We start from the raw sequence: 25,482 nt of genomic DNA, 5'->3' as shown, positions 1-25,482 counted from the left end.
AGGTATCAATATTAATATCAAAGCCAATGTGTCATGCACTGGTATCTCATTATTCATCTACGTAATGCCATCTTAGTTTTACTGCCTGTATAAAAGTTACCAAATAAATGGGTTGAATTCAACCAGAGAAACTGCCATGGTAGATTTCAGCTGAGTAACTGGTCGAAACTTAACCGATTCAGTTTGTCAATATACCCACCGATCGTTAACCAGTTACATCCGATGTTATGAAGGCAACAGTTCTGTTAAAATCTTGTTCACATTCTGTATCTCAGACACTTCACCTCCTAGTGACAGTGCTCTGCTCTATATCATCGCTTGACACTACTTCAAAACTACAGGTGTGTTCTTTAAACGTTTATTTTTTGGGGGGATGGGGGCATGGTACTATCTACCGGATATTAGCATTGTAGGGTTTGTTGTGAAAAATAAACTACTTCATTTACTTTGAAAAGATAATTGTGTAAAAACAACAGTTATGATTGACGTGTACCTGATACATTGTACTTATCCAACCTCATGAGTCTGCTGTCTGCAAAGTGGGCCGAGAACAAAACGACGAAATAATGACAATTTGAAGCTTGCGTAATTAATAAATACGTCAAAAAGCCGGATAGTGATATAATGAAAAAAGGAGTACAGCTTCAACAAATCACTTACATCCGTTACATTTCATTTTATTTGGGCGATGTAGACGTAGCAGAGAATGACGAATTTGAATTTATTTTTTGTGTTAAATTACATGCAACTTGAAAATGTGCTGTATTGCCGGTAACGATATAAATATGCAGTGAATAGTGAGACATTGCACCATACAAGCTTGTAAATGTATTAATTGAACCTGCATTTAGTGGTCAAAAGACAATAAATTGGTGACTTCGAAAAGAGCTTTTAAGCCATCAAAGTATCACAGTTAAAATATAAATTAAAATTGAAACTATTAAAATATTTCAGTAATAGTTCGACCACAAAGACCACAAAGACAGAATTGCACGCCAAGGAACGCTTAAGGAAGGTTCCGCGGCTTTCTTTCAAGTTCGATAGTGACTTTACAGTGTGTAAGGTAGTATGCTATATTGTGGCTATGTAACTTTGGGTGCGAAATCAATCAACTTTTCATTTAAAGAAATTAGTGGAATACTTGGTAATTTCACCAAAAAATATGTATAATATGTGTGTTATGCTCCCCCTCCCCCTCCCCCTCCCCCCCCCCCCCATAACATGTATATTGCAGCTATTGGTATATTCCATTGTTAGCCGTATTACTGTGTGTGTGTGTGTGTGTGTGTGTGTGTGGGCCGAGGCAGCCACAACAGTCTGTGAGTCAGACGGAGTGACAGGACACAGCAGCCATTGTTCTTCTCTCGCTAAGTACACAAAAAGGGGACTTTCTTCTCACAGCTGATTAGGTTGCCTTAGTTCACAGCGTGGGCGGAAATTAGACGCAGCGATATTTTGATTGCTTTCCGGCGTTCAGAGCTTCACCCTACAGGTTTTAAACAGATGTTCATTGCAAGTTCAGAACCAAAAAAATAATTGTGAGCGGGGTCCATGGAACGGAAAAGTTAGCACGTTATGAGGACTGGTTGAAAGATAATCAGGGACTTTGAAGCTATTAACCAAATGTTTCACATTTCACACTGAGCGGAGGGATTCTGTTTCACTTGCACAGTACCGTGTATTTTATACGGGCTTCAAAAAGGGACAAAGAACTAGCTCTCGAAATTGCCGTCCTACTACATAATGCTAGGTACATTTAAACCGTTTTTCAGGCATCCTTGGTGCGTTTTCTGGACCAACTGGCTATGAGTTCTCCAATCACGAGAGCTTCATTCATTCTAGTTTAACCCTAATGAAGACTCCAGGCTTCTTGAGGGTTAATATTGGCTTGATTTATAGCTGCTCGTAGGATGAATGAGATGCCGAACTTGCACGCAGCATTAAGGTGAACTGAAGCAGCTCTATCCTACTGGTACACATGAACAGCAGCGTGGGTATACCTGGGAACTGTCACGAAGAAGCCAAGAACCAATTTAACTTATCAAAATTAACGGTAAGATTGGTCTTTGCTGTAAAGAGCACGCGGACAGAAAGAGGAACTTGCCACTGCACTGGAGGTAGACGTAATTACACGCAATTATTTAATTATGGATGTTATTAACAGGAAACGTGGCAAAGGAGTCACACGTAGAATTCATGGACGAGAAATATTACCCATGGGTAGTCATTAGTAGATGACCGTGGATGTGGATTATTACCCAGAAGTAGTCACTTGAAGTGGCGTTTGGAAGGACATATTACACAAAGGCAGTCATTTGCTTTATTCCGTGGATGTGAAATATAAATCAGATGCAGTTGTCTGATTCAGTGGATGGGTAATACAACACAGAGTCAGTCATTTGCCCGATTCCGTGGATGTGAAATATAAATCAGAGAAAGTCCTTTTCTTGATTCCGTAGATGTGAAATATAAATCAAAGGTACAAAATTCCGTGGATGATTCCGTGGATGGGTAATAAAACACAGAAGAGGTCGTGAGAAGATGAGGGGACGGGTATTATAACCAGAATTAGCAATTCGATGTGACGTCGACGGGAAATATAACCCAGACGCAGTCACTTGTAGAAACGGTGACAGGAAATATAACCTTAAGGTAGTCACTTGAAGTGACGTTGGCGGGAAATATAATACAGACGCAGTCACTTGTAGATAACGGGGACAGGAAATATAACCTTAAGGTAGTCACTTGAAGTGACGTTGACGGGAAATATAACACAGACGCAGTCACTTGTTGCAAACGGGGGTGGAGAATATAACACAGTGGTAATCACTTGTAGATAACGGGAATGGGAAATAAAACACGAGTGACAGATAGATAGGAAATTAATCACAGAAGAGATTAAAGAACTGAAAAAACGTCAAAAGACGAAGAACAAAGTGAAGACAAAAGAGAACTGAGAGAAAGAGAGAAAAGTGGAAGAACTCATATGAATATGTGGAGATGGTTAAGAGGGTTTCTGAGAAACAGTGGCTTACGATACTCGGTGGTGGTAAGTCAAGCTAACACTGCAAAGTACTTGGCAGTGGTAGGAAAATTAACCCTGGAAAGTACTTCCCTCTATACCAGGACCACAGATTGATTTTTCACTACATATTCACAGATATGACATATCGTCAATCTTCTAACTGTGGCTGGTGGAAAATGTGCCTAGAATATCTGCCGCCCTGGTAGAGGGTAGCAAAGTACTTGGTGGTGGTGCGTCATGTTAACACTCCAAAGTAATTGGTGGTGGTACGTCATGTTAACACTGCAAAGTACTTGGTGGTGGTTTGTTATGTTAACACTGTGAAGTACTTGGTGGTGGTGCGTCATGTTAACACCCCAAAGTACTTGGTGGTATGTCATGTTAATAATGTTAAGTACTTGGTGGTGGTACGTCATGTTAACATTGCAAAGTACTTGGCGGTGGTATGGTATGTCACAAATATAAAAGAAGTCACACGTTTTTTTTCTTCAATAATCTTTTTTGTCGTGCAGAGAGCCTATGATCAGGCAGTAATTATTTCGCTAATGAAGAACATCCGTTTTAAATGATTAAATGAATGCCTTTGTTTAACATTTAGGCCCACTCGAAGTAAAAATTCAAAGAAGGCACACGCAGCTCACGCCAAGTGGGGTTATGAGCTGTCTGAAATTGAATATTTTAAGAGCATTTTAATTTACAACTTACTACTGATCGGTAATCGCCTGTCATTGTATTATTTCTCTCCACATATACCGTTTACGGTTACTTTGATATTGTAGAATTTGGTAGAATTGAAGCTTTCAAGTTAAAATATGAGGATCGACATCTTTTTTTGTTCTTTTTATATTTATTTATTTATATATATGTAAATATTTCATTTTTGTTAGTGCATTTTCTTTTATATTTCATTATGGACAATCATCACATTTTTAGATAATATATTTTATGTTTAACGTTTCTGCTACCTAAAACTACCCATCAGGCTTTGATATAGACCTTAAATTTAAAGTCGTTCAGTCTGTAGACCGCTAGTTCTTAGTGTGGAATGCAGGCGGTCTTATAGGGACAAAAACCTGGTCGCTGATAGCACTTACTGCAGCTGTCTGCGGCTTGCTGAAACTGAATGGCCCCATAAAGCAGTGTGAACCAGGTCACGAACCTTTGTTAACAAAGGAAAACACCCTGAAAAACTATAGTGAGCAGAACAGTTCCTGTACTCTACGATAGATTGTTATGCAGGACTACCCTGCCAAACATACGACACACTCTAACATAAAATTACAGTTACACTGTGACATACTACCCACTCCATCAACACCCTGTAAATATAACCTACTCTATGGCCACTCTGTATAATACAGTGTACTCAGAAATGGCATACTTTCCAACAAAACCCACATCATTTGGATCAGAACCTCCAGATAATAATTCATCCATGTCAGGTGTGTAATATCAGGTGTGTTGATGAGTGGTGTGCGAAAGCTCGACGTTTGTTAGGAAAATGCCAACATATATTTAAATGGCACGGAATCTTTGAGACGTTCTTATTTAAAACAGTTAATTTCATCAGACCTTATTTCGATTGGATATATGATGAATTGTTTACATAAGATAATAAATAAATAAATAAGGTGCATATCTAGACGTACAAGTCTAAAGAGACGGTGAGTGACAGTTTCAGTGGTACGGACAAATATTTAAAGAAACTCAAGAAACCGAGCTGTTTTCTTTACTGCCTTTGTAAGTCAGCTAAATTCCGTTTAAGTTTTGGTTGCTATACACACTTCTATTTTCGTTTCATTTCAGGTCCTATGGATAGTCCTGAACGCAGTAGTCTTCACTTCGACGTACAGGCATTGGAAGTATGCTCCCAAATATTACTATGTTCACCAGATCTTAGGGGTGAGTATCTCGGCCGGTGTAACGTGATAGAAGAGAGTCCGCTTCCCTTTCATTTGTTACAGGTAAGCCTCGCCCTAGATTTTGACCCCCTTAGGTCAGGCTAACCCTAACCATTATAACTAAGTGGAGGGCGGACCTTCTGTAACACGGACCCTCAGTTTCGTCACACCGGCACACCTGTGGCTACACCGGAAGGATGGATAGGAGTTCTGGGAATGGCCTAGCTCCATTCCTCATCTCTGATCACTCACCTCAGTACTTAGTCCATTCTTGGACTCGAGGCGATATACTTTAGTTTGATCAAGAGTATGAGAGGCCTTCAATTGCATTAGTTGTGACGATTGTGGATTGTGCTTATTCTCTACACGGTTAATTTACAGTGAGCTTTTCTCGCTGACTGGAGGGTTTGGCAGAGTTGTGAGCTTGGTGCAAGTTGTGATGGGGTGTCTTTGTGTTAGATGTAGCAGAGAGGGCATGTCATGCTAGGTGCGACAGGGAAGAGATTTAAGTGTAACAGAATGTAGTGTGTTAGATGCAACATATGTCGAGCTTGACAGAGTTTAGTGTGACAAAAAATATCGTGTTAGATATGACATTATGGTGTGACAGAATCATCAATGTATTGTGTAAGATATGACAGTGTAATGTGACATAATATTGTGTGTTAGATGTAACAGTGTTGTGTGACAGAATTATGACTGTATTTTGTTCTATGTGACAGTGCAGTATAACAGAATTTTGTGTTAGGTTAGATGTGACAGGGTAGTGTGACAGAATGCAGTGTGTTAGATGTGACAGTGTAGCGTGACAGAAAGTAGTGTGTTAGATGTGACAGAGTAGCGTGACAGAATGTAGTGTGTTAGATGTGACAGTGTAGCGTGACAGAAAGTAGTGTGTTAGATGTGACAGAGTAGCGTGACAGAATGTAGTGTGTTAGATGTGACAGAGTAGCGTGACAGAATGTAGTGTGTTAGATGTGACAGTGTAGTGTAACAGAATGTAGTGTGTTAGATGTGACAGTGTAGTGTAACAGAATGTAGTGTGTTAGATGTGACAGTGTAGTGTAACAGAAAGTACCCAGACAGCCTCAATAATCTGGCCCACGTCTGGCCCAGATCTGGCAACGTCTGGCAATATCTGGGCCAGATTTTGCCAGACACTTGCCAGATCTGGGCCAAGTCTGGCAAAGTCTGGCATTTATGCCACATTTTGCCAGACACTTGCCAGATCTGGGCCAAGTCTGGCAAAGTCTGGCATTTACGCCACATTTTGCCAGATGCTGCCCAGACTTGGGCCAGATATGGTACTTTCATTTTCAATTTTTATTTTCTATTTATTTATTTTTTATTGACCAGTGAGCTGAATGCATTGAACTGACGTCATTTGATAAATTTTGATTTAATTTATCTCTCTCTTTTTTCTTCAAAGTCCCCTCATAAGTGTGCTATTTGTTTAATTTGACTTGACATTTGAATGAATTCACTGATCTAAAACTTTTTTGGACTACTCGTTCCGCTGTTGTAAGATTCCGCTTTTTATGCTAAGCCGGTCAAGGACCCGGATGTAGCGTTTCTTAGAGTTATGGATATGAAAAAAGCACAAGCGTATCAAACTGATACAATTTCGTTGAGTGATTTGATTCGTGGTGCGATTTATTTCGAAGGCATCAACACTGGCGACGAGGATAAACACTAGTGCAAAACTGTGAGTCAAGTTTCTTTGAAAAAAATGGAGAAAAAATGTGAAATTACGGAATTCGAACCGTACAGAAGTCCGGAGACATTGGGTCACGCTCGACGCGATGGCTAGACAGTTTAAACTTTTCGCTGACGGAAAAAGATTGATCTTTTCAAAACCAACGAACGGCATGAATAATGAACAAAGATAGAAAATTAAAAATACATGACAAAGGAGACGCGCGCTTATGTTGTATTCAGCAGGGACAGGTGTACAACTTACAAGATATTTTCAGGACTCTCCCAAACACAGGTTAGAAACATGAATATACATAAGACAGTTAACGCTTTGAATGAAATTGGAACACCAGAAACTGAGTATGATGAAACTGAAGTCATTTGACAAACCAAGCCAGTCTAAACATTACGAGTTTAGACATGAAAAACGAAGTAGAAACTCCCTGACTGAGAAAACATGGAACGTTGGATCACTTTGCAAAACTCTGCAAAACTGAAACTATTATTCATGTAAATGACAGCTTTGAACATGAAAATCCAGGAGTGCATATACATTTGGTGTGGGAACCAATGCACAGAAGACATGGAGGAAATAGAGGAGGTGTTAATCTCAGTGTATTACCAGATTCAGGTGCATATTGTAATATCATTGATGAAAATACATGGACTGGAGAATGCTGAAATCCAAGAAAAATAAATGTGGCTCTTGTGGAGGACCAGAAAACAAACAGTATTATTCATGTACACGTCTGAGAAACCTTTAAAAGTGAAGGGAACATTTGAATATGACGTAAAGGCAAGCAAAGGAAGAGACCAGTAGTAGTGAAAGGACATGGGATTTGATATGAGTTGATTAGTTTTGAGAATTTTCAATGTGGTTTAAGGAATAAAAGTTGGAGTTCATATGCTATTCTGCAAATGTTTGAAAAGACATTTTAAAGACTGAACTGTCAATTAACATGTTTTGAAAGGACCGTTTCTCTCCAAGAAAGGAAGGGATGTTGTGTTTGGACTTGACATTTGAATGAACTTTTGTTAACTTGGTAGAGTTACTTGTTCCATTGTTGATTCCTTTAATAATTATAAGCTTGTCAAGGAGGCGGGTGTATCATTTCTTAGTGTTATGGATTTGAAAAAAGCGCAAGCATTGCAAACTGGTTCAATTCATTGAGTGATTTGATTCGTGATGTGATTTAATTCAAAAGCATTGATACTGGGGTTTGTTTTTGTGCACATGTAATTCTCTTTTAATTGTACATCTATATCTGTGCTGGAGTATACATATTTTTTTTTCAGAATTTACATGTATGTACAGTACTGTAGCCAGCATGCAAGTTGAATTGAAACAGTTACTGCATGGTTATTTATAATTTTGTTATAACTCTCCATCATCTAAAAAAGAATGTTTTTTCATTCATTATTCAAGATTTATTCATTACAAAACTATATTCATTAGTGATTATTATTATTAATGATATGTTTGAATTAGTTTAAAAATGACAATGTATAATATTATTTAGGTTGAGGTGTGCAAAAATATTTCCCCCTCAAATCCCCCCCCCCATGTACATGCATAATTAATTACAATTTTTGTAATTTGTGTTAATTCAGATTCGATGAGCAGCTTTGTGTTGAAAAAAAAATTGTTGTTATAACTGTTTTCTTTACATGTATGTAAGTGACATTTCCTCCTGTTAAGTGTCTGTATATTTGCCTTTTTGCAGTGTGGTTTTTTTTTTTTTTTTTTTTTTCAAACATACAAATTGTTTTGTACAAAAAGACAAGGAGTGGCCCTTAATTTGTTGCATGTTAGTTGCCAGCAAGGTTATATAATGTGTAATAATTTTGTTTAGGCTTTTAGCACAGAATAAATACTTGAATCTTGAATCTTGTATGTCTTTTTTTATAGTTATCTTATTGAATAATTAAAAATAATTAAAAAAAGAAAAAAAAAAAAAAACAATCTGGGCCATATGTGGTCCATGTCCGGCCCTAATCTGGCCCACATCCGGCATGCCATACCTTTGCCAGATATTGCCAGATCTGGGCCAGATCTGGCCACATGAGCAAATGTGAAATAATAAAAAAAACAATCTGGGCCATATGTGGTCCATGTCTGGCCCTAATCTGGCCCATTTGAATATGATCTGGCCCATATCTGGGCCACATCTGGCATGCCATACATTTGCCAGATATTGCCAGATCTGGGCCGACATCTGGCCATATGAGCAAATGTGGACTGGGCCAGATGTGGCAATGTCTGGGCCAGATCTGGCCCAGACATTGCCACATCTGGCCCACATGTGGCAACCATACCTTTTGCCAGACATTGCCAGACGTTGCCAGATCTGGGCCAGACGTGGGCCAGATCACTGAGGCTGTCTGGGTAGTGTGTTAGATGTGACAGAGTAGCGTGACAGAATGTAGTGTGTTAGATGTGACAGTGTAGTGTAACAGAATGTAGTGTGTTAGATGTGACAGAGTAGCGTGACAGAATGTAGTGTGTTAGATGTGACAGTGTAGTGTAACAGAATGTAGTGTGTTAGATGTGACAGTGTAGCGTGACAGAATGTAGTGTGTAAGGTGTGTCAGAGGTATGTGGTCTGACAGGAGTCTGCAATTTATTAAGTGTAATGTAATATCACCTGCTGGTTGTTGCTAAAAGTTAAGCAGAAGTGTGATGTGATGGGGGGGGGGCAGATACTAGAAATAATCTCTATTTTGTTGATATTTCAGCCTACTCTATGTATTTCCCGAGGCACTGCAGCAGTGCTTAACCTGAACTGCGGGCTGGTATTGTTGCCTGTGTGTAGAGTGCTGGTCTCGTTGATGAGGTTTTCCAGGGTAAGTGTTGGCATTAGTTCCTGTGTGTAGTGTCCTTGTCTCTTTGATGAGCTTTTCTTAAGTGTCTAATATACAACAAGTCATCTTGTGTGAGGCAGCAGCTTAAAACTTATATATTTCACCTGTTGCAGTCTTATATTTCAAAATTACATTCTTTATAAATGAAGTTTGTCAGCTGTTCTGGTGTGCCAAGTTCGTTCTTCTACATCGGTTCTTCAGATCTCCAGGTGTACTGTCTGCATTCTTTATATGTCATTTGTCAGCTGTAAGCCATGTTTGTCTGCCATATCACTGTGTTCTCCAGATCTCCAGACGAAGTGTCCGTATTCTTTATAATTATATGTCATTTGTCAGCTGTATGCCATGTTTGTCTGCCATATCACTGTGTTCTCCAGATCTCCAGACGAAGTTTCCGTATGCTGCTGGATCACTGCAAAGGTTTCCACATGCTGTGTGGGTTAACTATAGTTCTAGCATCAGGTAATTTCCCAGACTTGTGAAATGTTTGATAGTGATGTTGCTGTACTTGAGAAGGTTTTTTGAACAATTAAAAATGTTTCTTTTCATTAAACTTATGATTACATGTATGAGATGGTCTGGAGGGGGTATAAAGAGCAGACTTAATTATCAATAACTTAATTATCAATAACTATGCTGTTGCATAAACCTTAAAATGCTATTAAGTGAATATTGATCTATTTCAGTCATACATTTCATTGGACATTTGTTCAACGCCGCCAATTTTTCCATACACTTCAATCCGTATTATGTGGATGTTAATGGTGCTAGCTACAAAGGCCAGGTATCTCTCTCTCTCTCTCTCTCTCTCTCTCTCTCTCTCTCTCTCTCTCTCTCTCTCTCTACATAATCTCTGCATAATCATAATTGTGTCAAAAGAAAACAGCTCATCTTTTGTTAACTTGAAACCTGACATGCTTTCTTTTATTTTAGGACCCATTGTATATTGTTGCAGGCTCAGGTAAGTACCAGCACACCCATTGTATATTGTTGCAGGCTCAGGTAAGTACCAGCACACCCACTGTATATTGTTGCAGGCTCAGGTAAGTACCAGCATGCTGACAAATTTAATCACTCAGCAATGCACATTTTGGTGGTATGTGTTACAGATAATGTTAAATTTGTGGATATAAAACACAATTGCTTTCATTTTGAACAAAATAAAAGCTCTGTTTTGACACATTTATAAAGTGATATCATTTTATTTTTCAGTTCCAGGGATTACTGGCTTGGTGCTAATGTTAGTGTTATGTACAATGGCAACCACATCTCTCTATGTTGTCAGGTGAGTGGTGTTGACAGGTGAGTGGTATTGTCAGGTGAGTGATGTTGACTGGTGACTGATGTAAACTGGTGAGTGATGTTGAATTTTGAGTGATGTTGACTGGTGACTGATGTTGAATTCTGAGTGATGTAAATTGGTGAGTGATGTTGACTGGTGAGTAATGTTGACTGGTGAGTAATGTTGACTGGTGAGTGGTGTTGTCAGGTGAGTGATGTTGACAGGTGAGTGGTGTTGTCAGGTGAGTGATGTTGAATTCTGAGTGATTTTAACTGACGAGTGATGTTGAATTCTGAGTGATGTTGACTGATGAGTGATGTTGAATGTTGAGTGATTTTTACTGATGTGTGGTTTTGACTGGTGAATGGTGTTGACTGTTGAGTGGTGTTAACTGGTGACTGATGTCCACTGTTGAGTGGTGTTAATTGGTGAGTGTAGTTGACTGGTGAGTGGTGTTGACTGGTGAGTGGAATTAACTGGTGAGTGATGTTGACTGGTGAGTGGTGGTAACTGGTAACTGATGTTGACTGTTGAGTGATGTTAACTGATGTGTGGTGTTGACTGTTGAGTGGTGTTAACTGATGTGTGGTGTTGACTGGTGAGTGGTGTTAACTGATGTGTGGTGTTGACTGGTGAGTGGTGTTAACTGATGTGTGGTGTTGACTGGTGAGTGATGTTAACTGATGTGTGGTGTTGACTGGTGAGTGGTGTTAACTGATGTGTGGTGTTGACTGGTGAGTGATGTTAACTGATGTGTGGTGTTGACTGGTGAGTGATGTTAACTGATGTGTGGTGTTGACTGGTGAGTGGTGTTAACTGATGTGTGGTGTTGACTGGTGAGTGCTGTTAACTGATGTGTGGTGTTGACTGGTGAGTGGTGTTAACTGATGTGTGGTGTTGACTGGTGAGTGATGTTAACTGATGTGTGGTGTTGACTGGTGAGTGATGTTAACTGATGTGTGGTGTTGACTGGTGAGTGATGTTAACTGATGTGTGGTGTTGACTGGTGAGTGGTGTTAACTGATGTGTGGTGTTGACTGGTGAGTGATGTTAACTGATGTGTGGTGTTGACTGGTGAGTGGTGTTAACTGATGTGTGGTGTTGACTGGTGAGTGATGTTAACTGATGTGTGGTGTTGACTGGTGAGTGGTGTTAACTGATGTGTGGTGTTGACTGGTGAGTGGTGTTAACTGGTGAGTGGTGTTGACTGGTGAGTGGTGTTGACTGATGTGTGGTGTTAACTGATGTGTGGTGTTGACTGGTGAGTGGTGTTAACTGATGTGTGGTGTTGACTAGTGAGTGGTGTTAACTGATGTGTGGTGTTAACTGGTGAGTGGTGTTGACTGGTGAGTGGTGTTGTCAGGTGAGTGGTGTTGACTAGTGAGTGTGTTGACTAGTAAGTGGTGTTGATGGTGAGTGGTATTAAATGGAGAGTGGTGTTGACTCATTTATCTCTATAGCTGATAGTCCATATTTGAATTTTCATTAACGTTTCAAATGTTTTCAGAATTTTAGGGTGTTGCTACTTTCCAAATTAAAAGCAAATCCGTTATTTTCGTTATTATTATAGCACACATTTTCTTGTTTTTGTTTTAGAACCAACAATTATGATCTCTTTTGGTACACACATCGCTTCTATTTGGTCTTTTATTTTTTCCTGATGGTTCATGCTGTGAGGTAAGTCTTCTGTGATGTTTGTACTGTCAAGGCATTCATCATAATATCAAGCAGACCTTTCATTGTATGGGGTAAGCAAGAACATGAGATATTGGAAATGGCTAGACTGCTATTATCTGTTACATTCTATCACTATCAAAATTTTTGTCTGCTGGAAAACATTTAAAAAATGACAGGTAATTTTTGGTTGTTCAGATTAAGCTGATTTTGCTAATGTTTCAGAGGAGTTTTAAAGGAGCAAATTAATCTTTCTCGGCATAGTCCTGGCTGTGACAAAGAGAACCTGAACCTCAGCATTCCCTGGCCAGAACCAGAACACTGGGACACACAGGAGACAGTGTGTGAGGAGCCCCCAGTGTTTGGCACTGTGGGTTGTTCAGTATGTATACTACATAATACAGTGTGTGAGGAGCCCCCAGTGTTTGGCACTGTGGGTTGTTCAGTATGTATACTACATAATACAGTGTGTGAGGAACCCCCAATGTTTGGCACTGTGGGTTGTTCAGTATGTATACCACAGAATACAGTGTGTGAGGAGCCCCCAGTGTTTGGCACTGTGGGTTGTTCAGTATGTATACTACATAATACAGTGTGTGAGGAGCCCCCAGTGTTTGGCACTGTGGGTTGTTCAGTATGTATACCACAGAAGACAGTGTGTGAGGAACCCCCAGTGTTTGGCACTGTGGGTTGTTCAGTATGTATACCACAGAAGACAGTGTGTGAGGAACCCCCAGTGTTTGGCACTGTGGGTTGTTCAGCATGTATACTACATAATACAGTGTGTGAAGAGCCCCCAGTGTTTGGCACTGTGGGTTGTTCAGTATGTATACTACATAATACAGTGTGTGAAGAGCCCCCAGTGTTTGGCACTGTGGGTTGTTCAGTATGTATACTACATAATACAGTGTGTGAGGAGCCCCCAGTGTTTGGCACTGTGGGTTGTTCAGTATGTATACTACATAATACAGTGTGTGAGGAGCCCCCAGTGTTTGGCACTGTGGGTTGTTCAGTATGTATACCACAGAAGACAGTGTGTGAGGAACCCCCAGTGTTTGGCACTGTGGGTTGTTCAGTATGTATACCACAGAAGACAGTGTGTGAGGAACCCCCAGTGTTTGGCACTGTGGGTTGTTCAGTATGTATACCACAGAATACAGTGTGTGAAGAGCCCCCAGTGTTTGGCACTGTGGGTTGTTCAGTATGTATACTACATAATACAGTGTGTGAAGAGCCCCCAGTGTTTGGCACTGTGGGTTGTTCAGTATGTATACTACATAATACAGTGTGTGAGGAGCCCCCAGTGTTTGGCACTGTGGGTTGTTCAGTATGTATACTACATAATACAGTGTGTGAGGAGCCCCCAGTGTTTGGCACTGTGGGTTGTTCAGTATGTATACTACATAATACAGTGTGTGAGGAGCCCCCAGTGTTTGGCACTGTGGGTTGTTCAGTATGTATACTACATAATACAGTGTGTGAGGAGCCCCCAGTGTTTGGCACAGTGGGTTGTTCAGTATGTATACCACAGAAGACAGTGTGTGAGGAACCCCCAGTGTTTGGCACTGTGGGTTGTTCAGTATGTATACCACAGAATACAGTGTGTGAAGAGCCCCCAGTGTTTGGCACTGTGGGTTGTTCAGTATGTATACTACATAATACAGTGTGTGAAGAGCCCCCAGTGTTTGGCACTGTGGGTTGTTCAGTATGTATACTACATAATACAGTGTGTGAGGAGCCCCCAGTGTTTGGCACTGTGGGTTGTTCAGTATGTATACTACAGAATACAGTGTGTGAGGAGCCCCCAGTGTTTGGCACTATGGGTTGTTCAGCATGTATACTACATAATACAGTGTGTGAAGAGCCCCCAGTGTTTGGCACTGTGGGTTGTTCTGCATGTATACTACATAATACAATGTGTGAAGAGCCCCCAGTGTTTGGCACAGTGGGTTGTTCAGTATGTATACTACATAATACAGTGTGTGAGGAGCCCCCAGTGTTTGGCACTGTGGGTTGTTCAGTATGTATACTACATAATACAGGTTGGGAGGAGCCCCCAGTGTTTGGCACTGTGGGTTGTTCAGTATGTATACTACATAATACAGTGTGTGAGGAGCCCCCAGTGTTTGGCACTGTGGGTTGTTCAGTATGTATACTACATAATACAGTCTGGGAGGAGTGAAATAGTTTATTGGATGAGAATTTGCGTACATCATGGCAGTTTGAAAGTGTATTAAATGGAAACATTTGTTTGGCAGTACCATAATTGTTCAGTGAAATTGTAGAGGCTTAAAGTGAATTTTAATCAAAATTTCAGTCATGGATGTGGGTGGGATTGCCCCTGCTGGTTTATCTTGTTGACCTCACATACAGAAGATGTAAACAAGGACACTGCACACGAATCCTCAACGTTACAGAGCACCCTGGATATGTCCTTGAAATACGAGTGTGGAAGAAAGGATTCAAGGCCAAACCTGGGCAGGTATAGGATTATATACAACATGGATACAATTAGATTCTAGACAGGATTCCATACCTGGTCAGGTATTGGATTATAAGACCCTGTTCCTATACGTAGATCGATCTAGAAGGATTATTTTTTCACTGAATTGCCTTTAGCTTAAGCAGCTTAGATGTCTGGTATGCCTGCTGAAGCTGTTAGGAGTTAATAAACAGTAATTTAGCAGCTTCAGTAGCCAGATATCTAAGCCACATAAGCTAAGGCATTTTAGCAAGAAACTGAGAGATGGTTCGATCCTACTAGATTGATCTAGGTTTGGGAATGGGGTCTAACACCCTGCTTGAAGGGGGTACTTCCTTTTGGCATTTCCAAACAGGAGAAATCTTGAAATGTCATGGCAACTTACATCCTAGAGATTATGGTAGAATATAGAAGAATGATTGAGAAAACTTAATCTACCTTAATCTGAAGATATCATGGAAGATGTTATAGATATTGGCAGACACAGGATACAAATATAAATGCAATTATACAGAACATGTGATGTATGAGAATTTACAGTAGATGAGGTAAACTTGAGGATATATTGAGCCAAAGCTGGGATAATTGACCAACATATATATGGTATGTTGTGGTAATAAATGTTATGATAAATTGATATTTTCTTTTTCTTATTACAGTTTATTCTTGTCCAATGTCCTGCAATTTCAAGCTTTGAATGGCATCCTTTCACCGTGTCTATGGTAAGAAGACTGACAAACTCCTCGGGCTACTTTTCTACACATATTGTTAATTTCTGTTTCCATTTTTCATTTCTTTGTTTGCTTTAAGCCTTTTATTTTATCATACTGTGAAATACCAGTTGTGAGAAACTGCCAGTTACTGTCACAGTGCAGCCAGTTTTCTTTGACTATTTACAAAAACAAGCTGATCCTCAACATTCTCTGGCCTGAACAAGAACACTGTATATTTTATTTCAGTGTCCAACCTCTCAGTGTGAGTCATTTACAATCCATATCCATGCTGTTGGAGACTGGTCAGGTAGGTAAAGTGACGGCATGACTTATGTCAGGTGATATAGAGCTGATTGGTCAGGTAGGTAAAGTGACAGCATGACTTATGTCAGGTGATATAGCTGATTTTTCAGGTAGGTTAAGTGTCAGCATGACTTATGTCAGGTGATATAGAGCTGATTGGTCAGGTAGGTAAAGTGACAGCGTGACTTATGTCAGGTGATATAGCTGACTGGTCATGTAGATTGTGACAGCATGACTTATGTCAGGTGATAGAGCTGATTGGTCAGGTAGTTGAAATAATATCTGTTATCAGTTTTACACATTTGATATAAATTTATACCCTATTGGGGGTGGATCAAGGATTATTTGAAGGGGGGTCCGTGGTTGCAAACCCTCCCCCCCCCCCAACTTGGCGTGGGGTTTGGGGCTCGCTGAAGGGCCTTGAAAAATTAACAGATGCTGTGGTGTGCTAAAATAGTTAGTAAATATATAATAAGTACAGATGCTGTGGTGTGCTAAAATAGTTAGTCAATATATAATAAGTACAGATGCTGTGATGTGCTAAAATAGTAAATATATAATAAGTACAGATGCTGTGGTGTGCTAAAATAGTTAGTAAATATATAATAAGTACAGATGCTGTGGTGTGCTAAAATAGTTAGTCAATATATAATAAGTACAGATGCTGTGGTGTGCTAAAATAGTAAATATATAATAAGTACAGATGCTGTGGTGTGCTAAAATAGTTAGTCAATATATAATAAGTACAGATGCTGTGGTGTGCTAAAATAGTTAGTAAATATATAATAAGTACAGATGCTGTGGTGTGCTAAAATAGTGAGTAAATATATAATAAGTACAGATGCTGTGGTGTGCTAAAATAGTGAGTAAATATATAATAAGTACAGATGCTGTGGTGTGCTAAAATAGTTAGTCAATATATAATAAGTACAGATGCTGTGGTGTGCTAAAATAGTTAGTCAATATATAATAAGTACAGATGCTGTGGTGTGCTAAAATAGTTAGTAAAAATATAATAAGTACAGATGCTGTGGTGTGCTAAAATAGTGAGTAAATATATAATAAGTACAGATGCTGTGGTGTGCTAAAATGGTGAGTAAATATATAATAAGTACAGATGCTGTGGTGTGCTAAAATAGTTAGTAAAAATATAATAAGTACAGATGCTGTGGTGTGCTAAAATGGTGAGTAAAAATATAATAAGTACAGATGCTGTGGTGTGCTAAAATGGTGAGTAAATATATAATAAGTACAGATGCTGTGGTGTGCTAAAATAGTTAGTAAATATATAATAAGTACAGATGCTGTGGTGTGCTAAAATGGTGAGTAAAAATATAATAAGTACAGATGCTGTGGTGTGCTAAAATGGTGAGTAAAAATATAATAAGTACAGATGCTGTGGTGTGCTAAAATGGTGAGTAAATATATAATAAGTACAGATGCTGTGGTGTGCTAAAATGGTGAGTAAAAATATAATAAGTACAGATGCTGTGGTGTGCTAAAATGGTGAGTAAAAATATAATAAGTACAGATGCTGTGGTGTGCTAAAATGGTGAGTAAATATATAATAAGTACAGATGCTGTGGTGTGCTAAAATAGTTAGTAAAAATATAATAAGTACAGATGCTGTGGTGTGCTAAAATAGTTAGTCAATATATAATAAGTACAGATGCTGTGGTGTGCTAAAATAGTGAGTCAATATATAATAAGTACAGATGCTGTGGTGTGCTAAAATAGTGAGTAAATATATAATAAGTACAGATGCTGTGGTGTGCTAAAATAGTTAGTAAATATATAATAAGTACAGATGCTGTGGTGTGTTAAAATAGTCAATATATAATAAGTACAGATGCTGTGGTGTGCTAAAATAGTTAGTCAATATATAATAAGTACAGATGCTGTGGTGTGCTAAAATAGTTAGTCAATATATAATAAGTACAGATGCTGTGGTGTGCTAAAATAGTTAGTCAATATATAATAAGTACAGATGCTGTGGTGTGCTAAAATAGTTAGTAAATATATAATAAGTACAGATGCTGTGGTGTGCTAAAATAGTTAGTAAATATATAATAAGTACAGATGCTGTGGTGTGCTAAAATAGTTAGTAAATATATAATAAGTACAGATGCTGTGGTGTGCTAAAATAGTGAGTAAATATATAATAAGTACAGATGCTGTGGTGTGCTAAAATAGTGAGTAAATATATAATAAGTACAGATGCTGTGGTGTGCTAAAATAGTGAGTAAATATATAATAAGTACAGATGCTGTGGTGTGCTAAAATAGTGAGTAAATATATAATAAGTACAGATGCTGTGGTGTGCTAAAATAGTGAGTAAATATATAATAAGTACAGATGCTGTGGTGTGCTAAAATAGTGAGTAAATATATAATAAGAACAGATGCTGTGGTGTGCTAAAATGGTGAGTAAATATATAATAAGTACAGATGCTGTGGTGTGCTAAAATGGTGAGTAAATATATAATAAGTACAGATGCTGTGGTGTGCTAAAATAGTTAGTAAATATATAATAAGTACAGATGCTGTGGTGTGCTAAAATGGTGAGTAAATATATAATAAGTACAGATGCTGTGGTGTGCTAAAATGGTGAGTAAATATATAATAAGTACAGATGCTGTGGTGTGCTAAAATAGTTAGTCAATATATAATAAGTACAGATGCTGTGGTGTGCTAAAATAGTTAGTCAATATATAATAAGTACAGATGCTGTGGTGTGCTAAAATAGTTAGTCAATATATAATAAGTACAGATGCTGTGGTGTGCTAAAATAGTGAGTAAAAATATAATAAGTACAGATGCTGTGGTGTGCTAAAATAGTTAGTAAATATATAATAAGTACAGATGCTGTGGTGTGCTAAAATAGTTAGTAAAAATATAATAAGTACAGATGCTGTGGTGTGCTAAAATAGTAAATATATAATAAGTACAGATGCTGTGGTGTGCTAAAATAGTTAGTAAAAATATAATAAGTACAGATGCTGTGGTGTGCTAAAATAGTTAGTAAATATATAATAAGTACAGATGCTGTGGTGTGCTAAAATAGTTAGTAAAAATATAATAAGTACAGATGCTGTGGTGTGCTAAAATAGTTAGTAAAAATATAATAAGTACAGATGCTGTGGTGTGCTAAAATAGTTAGTAAAAATATAATAAGTACAGATGCTGTGGTATGCTAAAATAGTTAGTCAATATATAATAAGTACAGATGCTGTGGTGTGCTAAAATAGTTAGTCAATATATAATAAGTACAGATGCTGTGGTGTGCTAAAATAGTTAGTCAATATATAATAAGTACAGATGCTGTGGTGTGCTAAAATAGTTAGTAAATATATAATAAGTACAGATGCTGTGGTGTGCTAAAATGGTGAGTAAATATATAATAAGTACAGATGCTGTGGTGTGCTAAAATGGTTAGTAAATATATAATAAGTACAGATGCTGTGGTGTGCTAAAATGGTGAGTAAATATATAATAAGTACAGATGCTGTGGTGTGCTAAAATAGTGAGTAAATATATAATAAGTACAGATGCTGTGGTGTGCTAAAATAGTTAGTAAATATATAATAAGTACAGATGCTGTGGTGTGCTAAAATGGTGAGTAAATATATAATAAGTACAGATGCTGTGGTGTGCTAAAATAGTGAGTAAATATATAATAAGTACAGATGCTGTGGTGTGCTAAAATAGTGAGTAAATATATAATAAGTACAGATGCTGTGGTGTGCTAAAATAGTTAGTAAATATATAATAAGTACAGATGCTGTGGTGTGCTAAAATAGTTAGTCAATATATAATAAGTACAGATGCTGTGGTGTGCTAAAATAGTGAGTAAATATATAATAAGTACAGATGCTGTGGTGTGCTAAAATGGTGAGTAAATATATAATAAGTACAGATGCATCAACTAAGAACTATTAATTTTTTTAAATACACAACATACCCAGCAGGCATAGTTGCGTTGGATCAACGTTGAAAACAGGTTGATACGTTGAATTGCTGTTGATCCAGTTGATCCAGCCACGTTGACTCAATGTTGTATTTTGGTCAATGACACAACCTTGCAGTTATGGATTGTAATTTAAAATATTAATGATTGATAAACGTGATACTTTGTTTATCAATACTGTAACTAAATTTATCAAAATAATAACAAAATGGTTTTAAAGTAAAAGTGACAGTTGTTTTGTGTCTTTAGTTAACTAGTGAATTTTCTTAACTTGTTATTCAGAAATACATTCCAATAAACTGAATTGCTTGCAAGGTCAGCTAACACTAGGATGAATAAGTTGCTGTAAATGTGATGGAGTTAACAGTTCTTGGTAACCTGTTATAGATAGACAGGTTGAGGTGACTGTGACCTTGTTATATATATATATATATATATATATATATATATATATATATATATATATATATTAATCTGAACCTTGGAAATTTTAACTTAAAGGCCATACATTTATACCCTATATTTAGCCATCAAACATGTCCTACTGCTAAACACATCCAAGAAAATTTCCCGCTGGGTGGGGTTGATATAACATTGTTTTCTGACGTTGATACAACGTTGTTATCTGAGGTTGACACAACTTTTAAATCCAACGTTTAGTCATTGTCCTTTCAACGTTATGGTTCAACGTTGTTTCAACGTTAAAACAACATAATTTGCCTGCTGGGTAATATCTTTTCTTATATTTTTCAGTTATACTGTAATAAAGACAAACATTGTCGCTAGCTGAATCCTACCTATATTTTAGAGTATTTGGAGTTCTGCATGGAAACTATGCAACCCACAAAATATATCCCTAAAAGATATCATGGAAAATGTTCAATGTCATTGACTAATTGTTAAGCCCCAGTGCATTTCAGACACATTTTCACATAAATTAGGAAAACTAATAGTACAGAGTAACTACAATTATAATTAACACATGTGTACACTTTGTAGTCAATGCAACAGAGATATCTGTGAGTTGGTGGAAACAGTTGTTGAATCCATTTTCCACACCACTCAGCTATTTCACCTAGTCCCCAAGTTTTGACTCATACCAGTGACAATAGCAACTAATATCACTCTTCTCCTCAAATTCTGTCAACAAAGCTGTAGCTACTTTTTTGGGACCTTCGTGAGCCCCTGTAGATGTCAAGAATCCTTTTTCTTTTGATAAAGAAGTAGAAAGAGAACCTTTTGACTAAGAATCTCAAAAAGCTCTTATAAATATGCAGTCTTTCATATATTCTGCTATGTTGAAAATAGTCTGGGGTTGAGAAAAAAATGTATATGTACAGCTAGAGACCTACTTGAAAGTTGGCCAAATAGTTCAGGCTTTTAATGCTGTGCTCGTGGCTGCTTATTTTAAGTTTGTGCACTGCAGTTGTGGTTCGAGTCATTGAATTTGGGCACTTGTGCTCACAAACCTGAGGCTTGTGATTGCAAATGGCAATTATAATTTATCATGTCTGTAACTCTACTGTGCTTTAACATTGCAGGGCGTCTACGGCAGTATTTGACAGGAAGTGAGGGATGGAAATATGTTTTACCACCTCTGGCATCCAGCAAGGAGGACTTGGACAAAAGGCAAGCTATGGACACAGACAGTGCACTAGCATAATACCAGTTGTGGCATGGAGGAGGATATAGTGTGCTCATTGTAATAAAAAATTATAGTGTAGAACAGTTGAAGAGCTGAAACAGAAAGTTAGAAGTACAGGGATAAAGTTTGCAATTCCTGTTAGGCCATAGCCTTTGTACATAAGTTAAAATACCAAGGACAATAATAAATAATAATCATTATTATAAATAGTGGTAGCAGTAGTAGAAGTAGTACTAGTAGTAGAAGTATTGGTAATAGTTATCACTGTACATGGTGTTTCTGTTGTAGACTTGTGATAGAGGGTCCATATGGTAGTCCCAGTGGAGACATACTGAAGGTGTTAATCACTGTACATGGTGTTTCTGTTGTAGACTTGTGATAGAGGGTCCCTATGGTAGTCCCAGTGGAGACATACTGAAGGTGTTAATCACTGTACATGGTGTTTCTGTTGTAGACTTGTGATAGAGGGTCCCTATGGTAGTCCCAGTGGAGACATATTGAAGTACCGAGTAAATGTTCTGATTGCTGGTGGAATAGGAGTGACTCCCTTCACAGCATTTCTACATCATCTTTACAGGTGAGCACCAGGCACTGCATGGTCCATAGAGCCCCCCCCCCCCCCCCCCCAACTTCCCCTGTCTTTGTACTTGATCTTTCTGATCAAAGTTACTTTAAATTATTCACCTACAACTTCATTTCAGAACTCTAGATCACTTAATTATTTCTTTTCACAATATACTTACTCACTTATCCTCTAGCTTTGAGCCATGTACTATATACTAGTAGCTACTTAAGTTTGGAATACCTGCAAAATATCCTGCATGTGTTTCTGTTTTCTCTTTTTTTAGTAATGAAAAACTACACTTGCAAAATATAGAACGCATCTATTTCATTTGGATGTGCAAGGACTTGCGAAGCTTCAAGTGGTTTACACAATTATTGTGTAGGTTATACCAAAAGGTATGGTGAATTGCTCTTATACATCCATATACATAATCATGGTCATGTTTTGTTCACTTATACTGGTGTTAGCTGAGGAGGGGGGAGGCACAAAGATAAACGTCTTTTTTGTAAAAAAAAATAAAATAAAATAATAATAATAATAATAATAATAATAATAATTTAAAAATAATAAAAAATGAACAAGGACAAGCTATATAGGGCACAGGAATGGAAATTACTTGGATGAATGTTATTTCATTCCTTATGCATTTTTATGGGTCAGTACGAGGGGAGCCCATATATATAGGTCAACCAAATTGAATTGGCAAGTAAACTACTTTTGCTAAAGTTCACTTTTTTCACCCCTTAGTTCACTTTTCAACAATGTGTTTGTTGACAAACTTTCAGCTTTGGTCGTTGAACCGTCCAGATCTCCTGTGTATCAGACTACATGTCACAGCCCCTGTCCCTGGGTCTCAGTTGAAGGTATGGCACTGGACTGAATGTGCTTGTATTGACACTTAGTTCTTCTTCTTAGTTCATTAATGAGACAACTTGTGTGCAGATTAAATAGTGTTCAAATCAATTCCTATTTGTTATCATGCTTTGCAGATTGGGGGTTTTGGCTAGGAAAACGAACATCTATTCTGAATCAAAACTTGATCTAGGTTCTATGGCATAATGGTAAAAAGGTGAACTTTTTCAGAAAAAAGGCCCAACCCCTTTGGAGTTGCTGGCTACAGACCTGGTTTGTGCTTTGCTCAACAGTTTTAAGACTATTCAAAGATTTTCTATCAATTCCAGATGTTTGTAAAGCAGTACCCTTTACTAGAAAAGCGCCTGTACATAGGGCGAAGACCAGACTGGCCCTTGACACTCATGGAGATCTGTTCATCACACAAAGGGTAACTGATATATGGACAAATGTTGTTATGTGTTAGGTGTGACAGGATTGACATTGCTCCAGTGTGTTAGGTGTGACAGGAGCAGTGTGTTAGGTGCAACAGGAGGGACATTGCCCCATTGTGTTAGGTGTGACAAGAGGAGTAGTCCCCATTGTGTTAGGTGTGAGAGGTGTAGTGTGACAGGAAGAGCAGTGCTTAAATGTGTTATGTGTAACAGAAAGGGCACTGCTCCAATGTCTTTGGTTTGACAGGAGCAATGCTCTAGTGTGTTAGGTATGATAGGAGCAGTGTGTTAGGTGTGATGGGAGCCGTGTGTTAGGTGTAACAGAAAGAGCAGTGCTATAGCGTGTTAGGTTTGACAGGAGCAGTGTATTTGGTGTGACAGGAGCAGTGTGTTAGGTGTGACAGGAGCAGTATTTTAGATGTGACAGGAGCAGTGTGTTAGGTGTGACAGGATCAGTATGTTAGATGTGACAGGAGCAGTGTGTTAGGTGTAAAAGGAGGAGCAGTGTCCCACTGTGTTAGGTGTGACAGGAGGAGCAGTGTGTTAGGTGTGACATGAAGAGCAGTGCCCCAGTGTGTTTGGTGTACCAGGAACAGTGTGTTAGGTGTGACAGAGGCAGTGTGTTAGGTGTGACAGGAGGAGCAATGCCCCAATGTGTGCAGCAAGCTATAATATTGACATGGAAATGCATTCTTACCAGTTGTGCTAAGGAGGAGTGTTTTAGGTATGACAGGAGCAGTGTGTTAGGTGTGACAGGAGGAGCATTGTCCCAGTGTGTTTGGTGTGACAAGAGGAGCAGTGCCTCAAAGTGTTAGGTGTGACAGAAGCAGTATATTAGGTGTGACAGGAGCAGTGTGTCAGGTGTGACAGGAGAAGCATTGTCCCAGTGTGTTTGGTGTGACAAGAGGCGCAGTGCCCCAAGGTGTGTGACAGAGGCAGTGTGTTAGGTGTGACAGGAGTAGCAGTGTCCCAGTGTGTTAGGTGTGACGGGTGCAGTATGTTAGGTGTGACAGGGGCAGTTTGTTAGGTGTGACAGGAGCAGTGGTTAGGTGTGACAGAGGCAGTGTGTTAGATGTGACAGGAGGAGCAGTGTTTTGTGTGTGACAGGAGCAGTGTGTTAGGTGTGACAGGAGGAGCAGTGTGTTAGATGTGACAGGAGGAGCAGTGTTTTGGGTGTGACAGGAGCAGTGTGTTAGGTGTGACAGCAGAGATGTGTGAAGTGTGACAGCAGTAGTGTGTTAGGTGTGACAGGAGCAGTGTGTTAGGTGTGACAGCAGAGATGTGTGAAGTGTGACAGCAGTAGTGTGTTAGGTGTGACAGGAGCAGTGTGTTAGGTGGACAGTGCCCCAAAGTGTGCAGCAAACTATAATATTGACATGGGAATGCATTCTTACCAGTTATGCTAAGAATTATTCACAAATTATGACTTCTCATAGTAATACCTTCAGCAGTATTCATGGTGTTTTACTCCATCTTCTTTTCGCCATTTTCAGAACAGACATTGGTGTTTTCTGTTGTGGACCAAAGGGCTTAGCAACCAATGTTGAGGAGGAATGTTCCAGAATTTGGCATAAAAATGCAAATCTTTTCTGTCATCATGAATCATTTTGATGACTGTGAGTGCTCTATAAAATGTAGTATTTAAAACAATGTGCCACCATGTGCAATATATATATATATATATATATATATATATATATATATATATATATGAAAATAATTCTTATGAATTTGGATGCCAGTTCTGGATATATGAAAATAAACTGTTTTATTATGCATTTATTATGTATTTTTCCATTCACTTCTAAGTGTTTACATCAGCTTTCACTAAACTGTTTGGGTCCTTTTTGCAACTGTGGGTTTAAAGTTTCTATAATATTAACATAAAATAGCCACGCTTTTAAGTGTACTCATATTGGACTCGTGCCCATGGAGCTCTGCTGAAAGACGTACAGTGTGCAGTGGAAATATTAGCTTTTTCACCTGTCTTCATAAAGGGATACTCACTACTGTTGACAAATTAACTTTCTGTAAGCCTTATTTCCAAAGCACTTTAAATGTCCACTGGCATACGTGAAACTCA

General features: G+C 38.4%; 1 protein-coding gene across 7 annotated transcripts; it reads left to right on the top strand.

Moving 5' to 3' along the window:
• Window positions 1-1,318: 1,318 nt before the first annotated feature.
• LOC106168672 (NADPH oxidase 4) lies at window positions 1,319-25,177 on the top strand. Of its 7 annotated transcripts, none has more exons than XM_087000217.1 (18): window positions 1,322-3,049; window positions 4,832-4,927; window positions 9,358-9,465; window positions 9,861-9,945; window positions 10,170-10,267; window positions 10,417-10,444; window positions 10,696-10,768; window positions 12,362-12,442; window positions 12,704-12,821; window positions 14,757-14,921; window positions 15,581-15,643; window positions 15,881-15,941; window positions 21,445-21,532; window positions 22,003-22,125; window positions 22,397-22,508; window positions 22,899-22,976; window positions 23,295-23,395; window positions 24,893-25,177. In XM_087000217.1, exons 1-18 carry the CDS (start codon window positions 2,987-2,989, stop codon window positions 25,008-25,010), a joined length of 1,659 nt encoding a protein of 552 aa, XP_086856343.1. In that variant the 5' UTR covers window positions 1,322-2,986; the 3' UTR covers window positions 25,011-25,177. The 7 variants fall into 7 exon arrangements, 6 of the variants coding, with proteins under 6 accessions (XP_086856344.1, XP_086856343.1, XP_086856342.1 ...); XM_087000216.1 differs by having other exon boundaries at window positions 1,324-3,049; window positions 12,665-12,821; XM_087000220.1 differs by lacking the exon at window positions 1,322-3,049 and adding an exon at window positions 3,080-4,467 and having other exon boundaries at window positions 12,665-12,821.
• Window positions 25,178-25,482: the final 305 nt, after the last annotated feature.

This window comes from Lingula anatina, chromosome 1 (genome assembly GCF_051362555.1).
Source record: "Lingula anatina isolate TDL-2025a chromosome 1, LinAna3.0, whole genome shotgun sequence".
In the NCBI taxonomy this organism is placed as follows: domain Eukaryota; kingdom Metazoa; phylum Brachiopoda; class Lingulata; order Lingulida; family Lingulidae; genus Lingula; species Lingula anatina.
This window is presented reverse-complemented; position numbering and strand designations above follow the sequence as displayed.

Excerpts from the sequence above, each read along its gene's own strand:
- LOC106168672 (XM_087000216.1), top strand. The coding sequence starts at position 2,987 with ATGAATATGTGGAGATGGTTAAGAGGGTTTCTGAGAAACAGTGGCTTA. Across the intron at positions 22,126-22,396 it reads TTTCTACATCATCTTTACAG|TAATGAAAAACTACACTTGC; the intron begins GTGAGCACCAGG and ends CTCTTTTTTTAG. Across the intron at positions 22,509-22,898 it reads TGTGTAGGTTATACCAAAAG|CTTTGGTCGTTGAACCGTCC; the intron begins GTATGGTGAATT and ends ACAAACTTTCAG.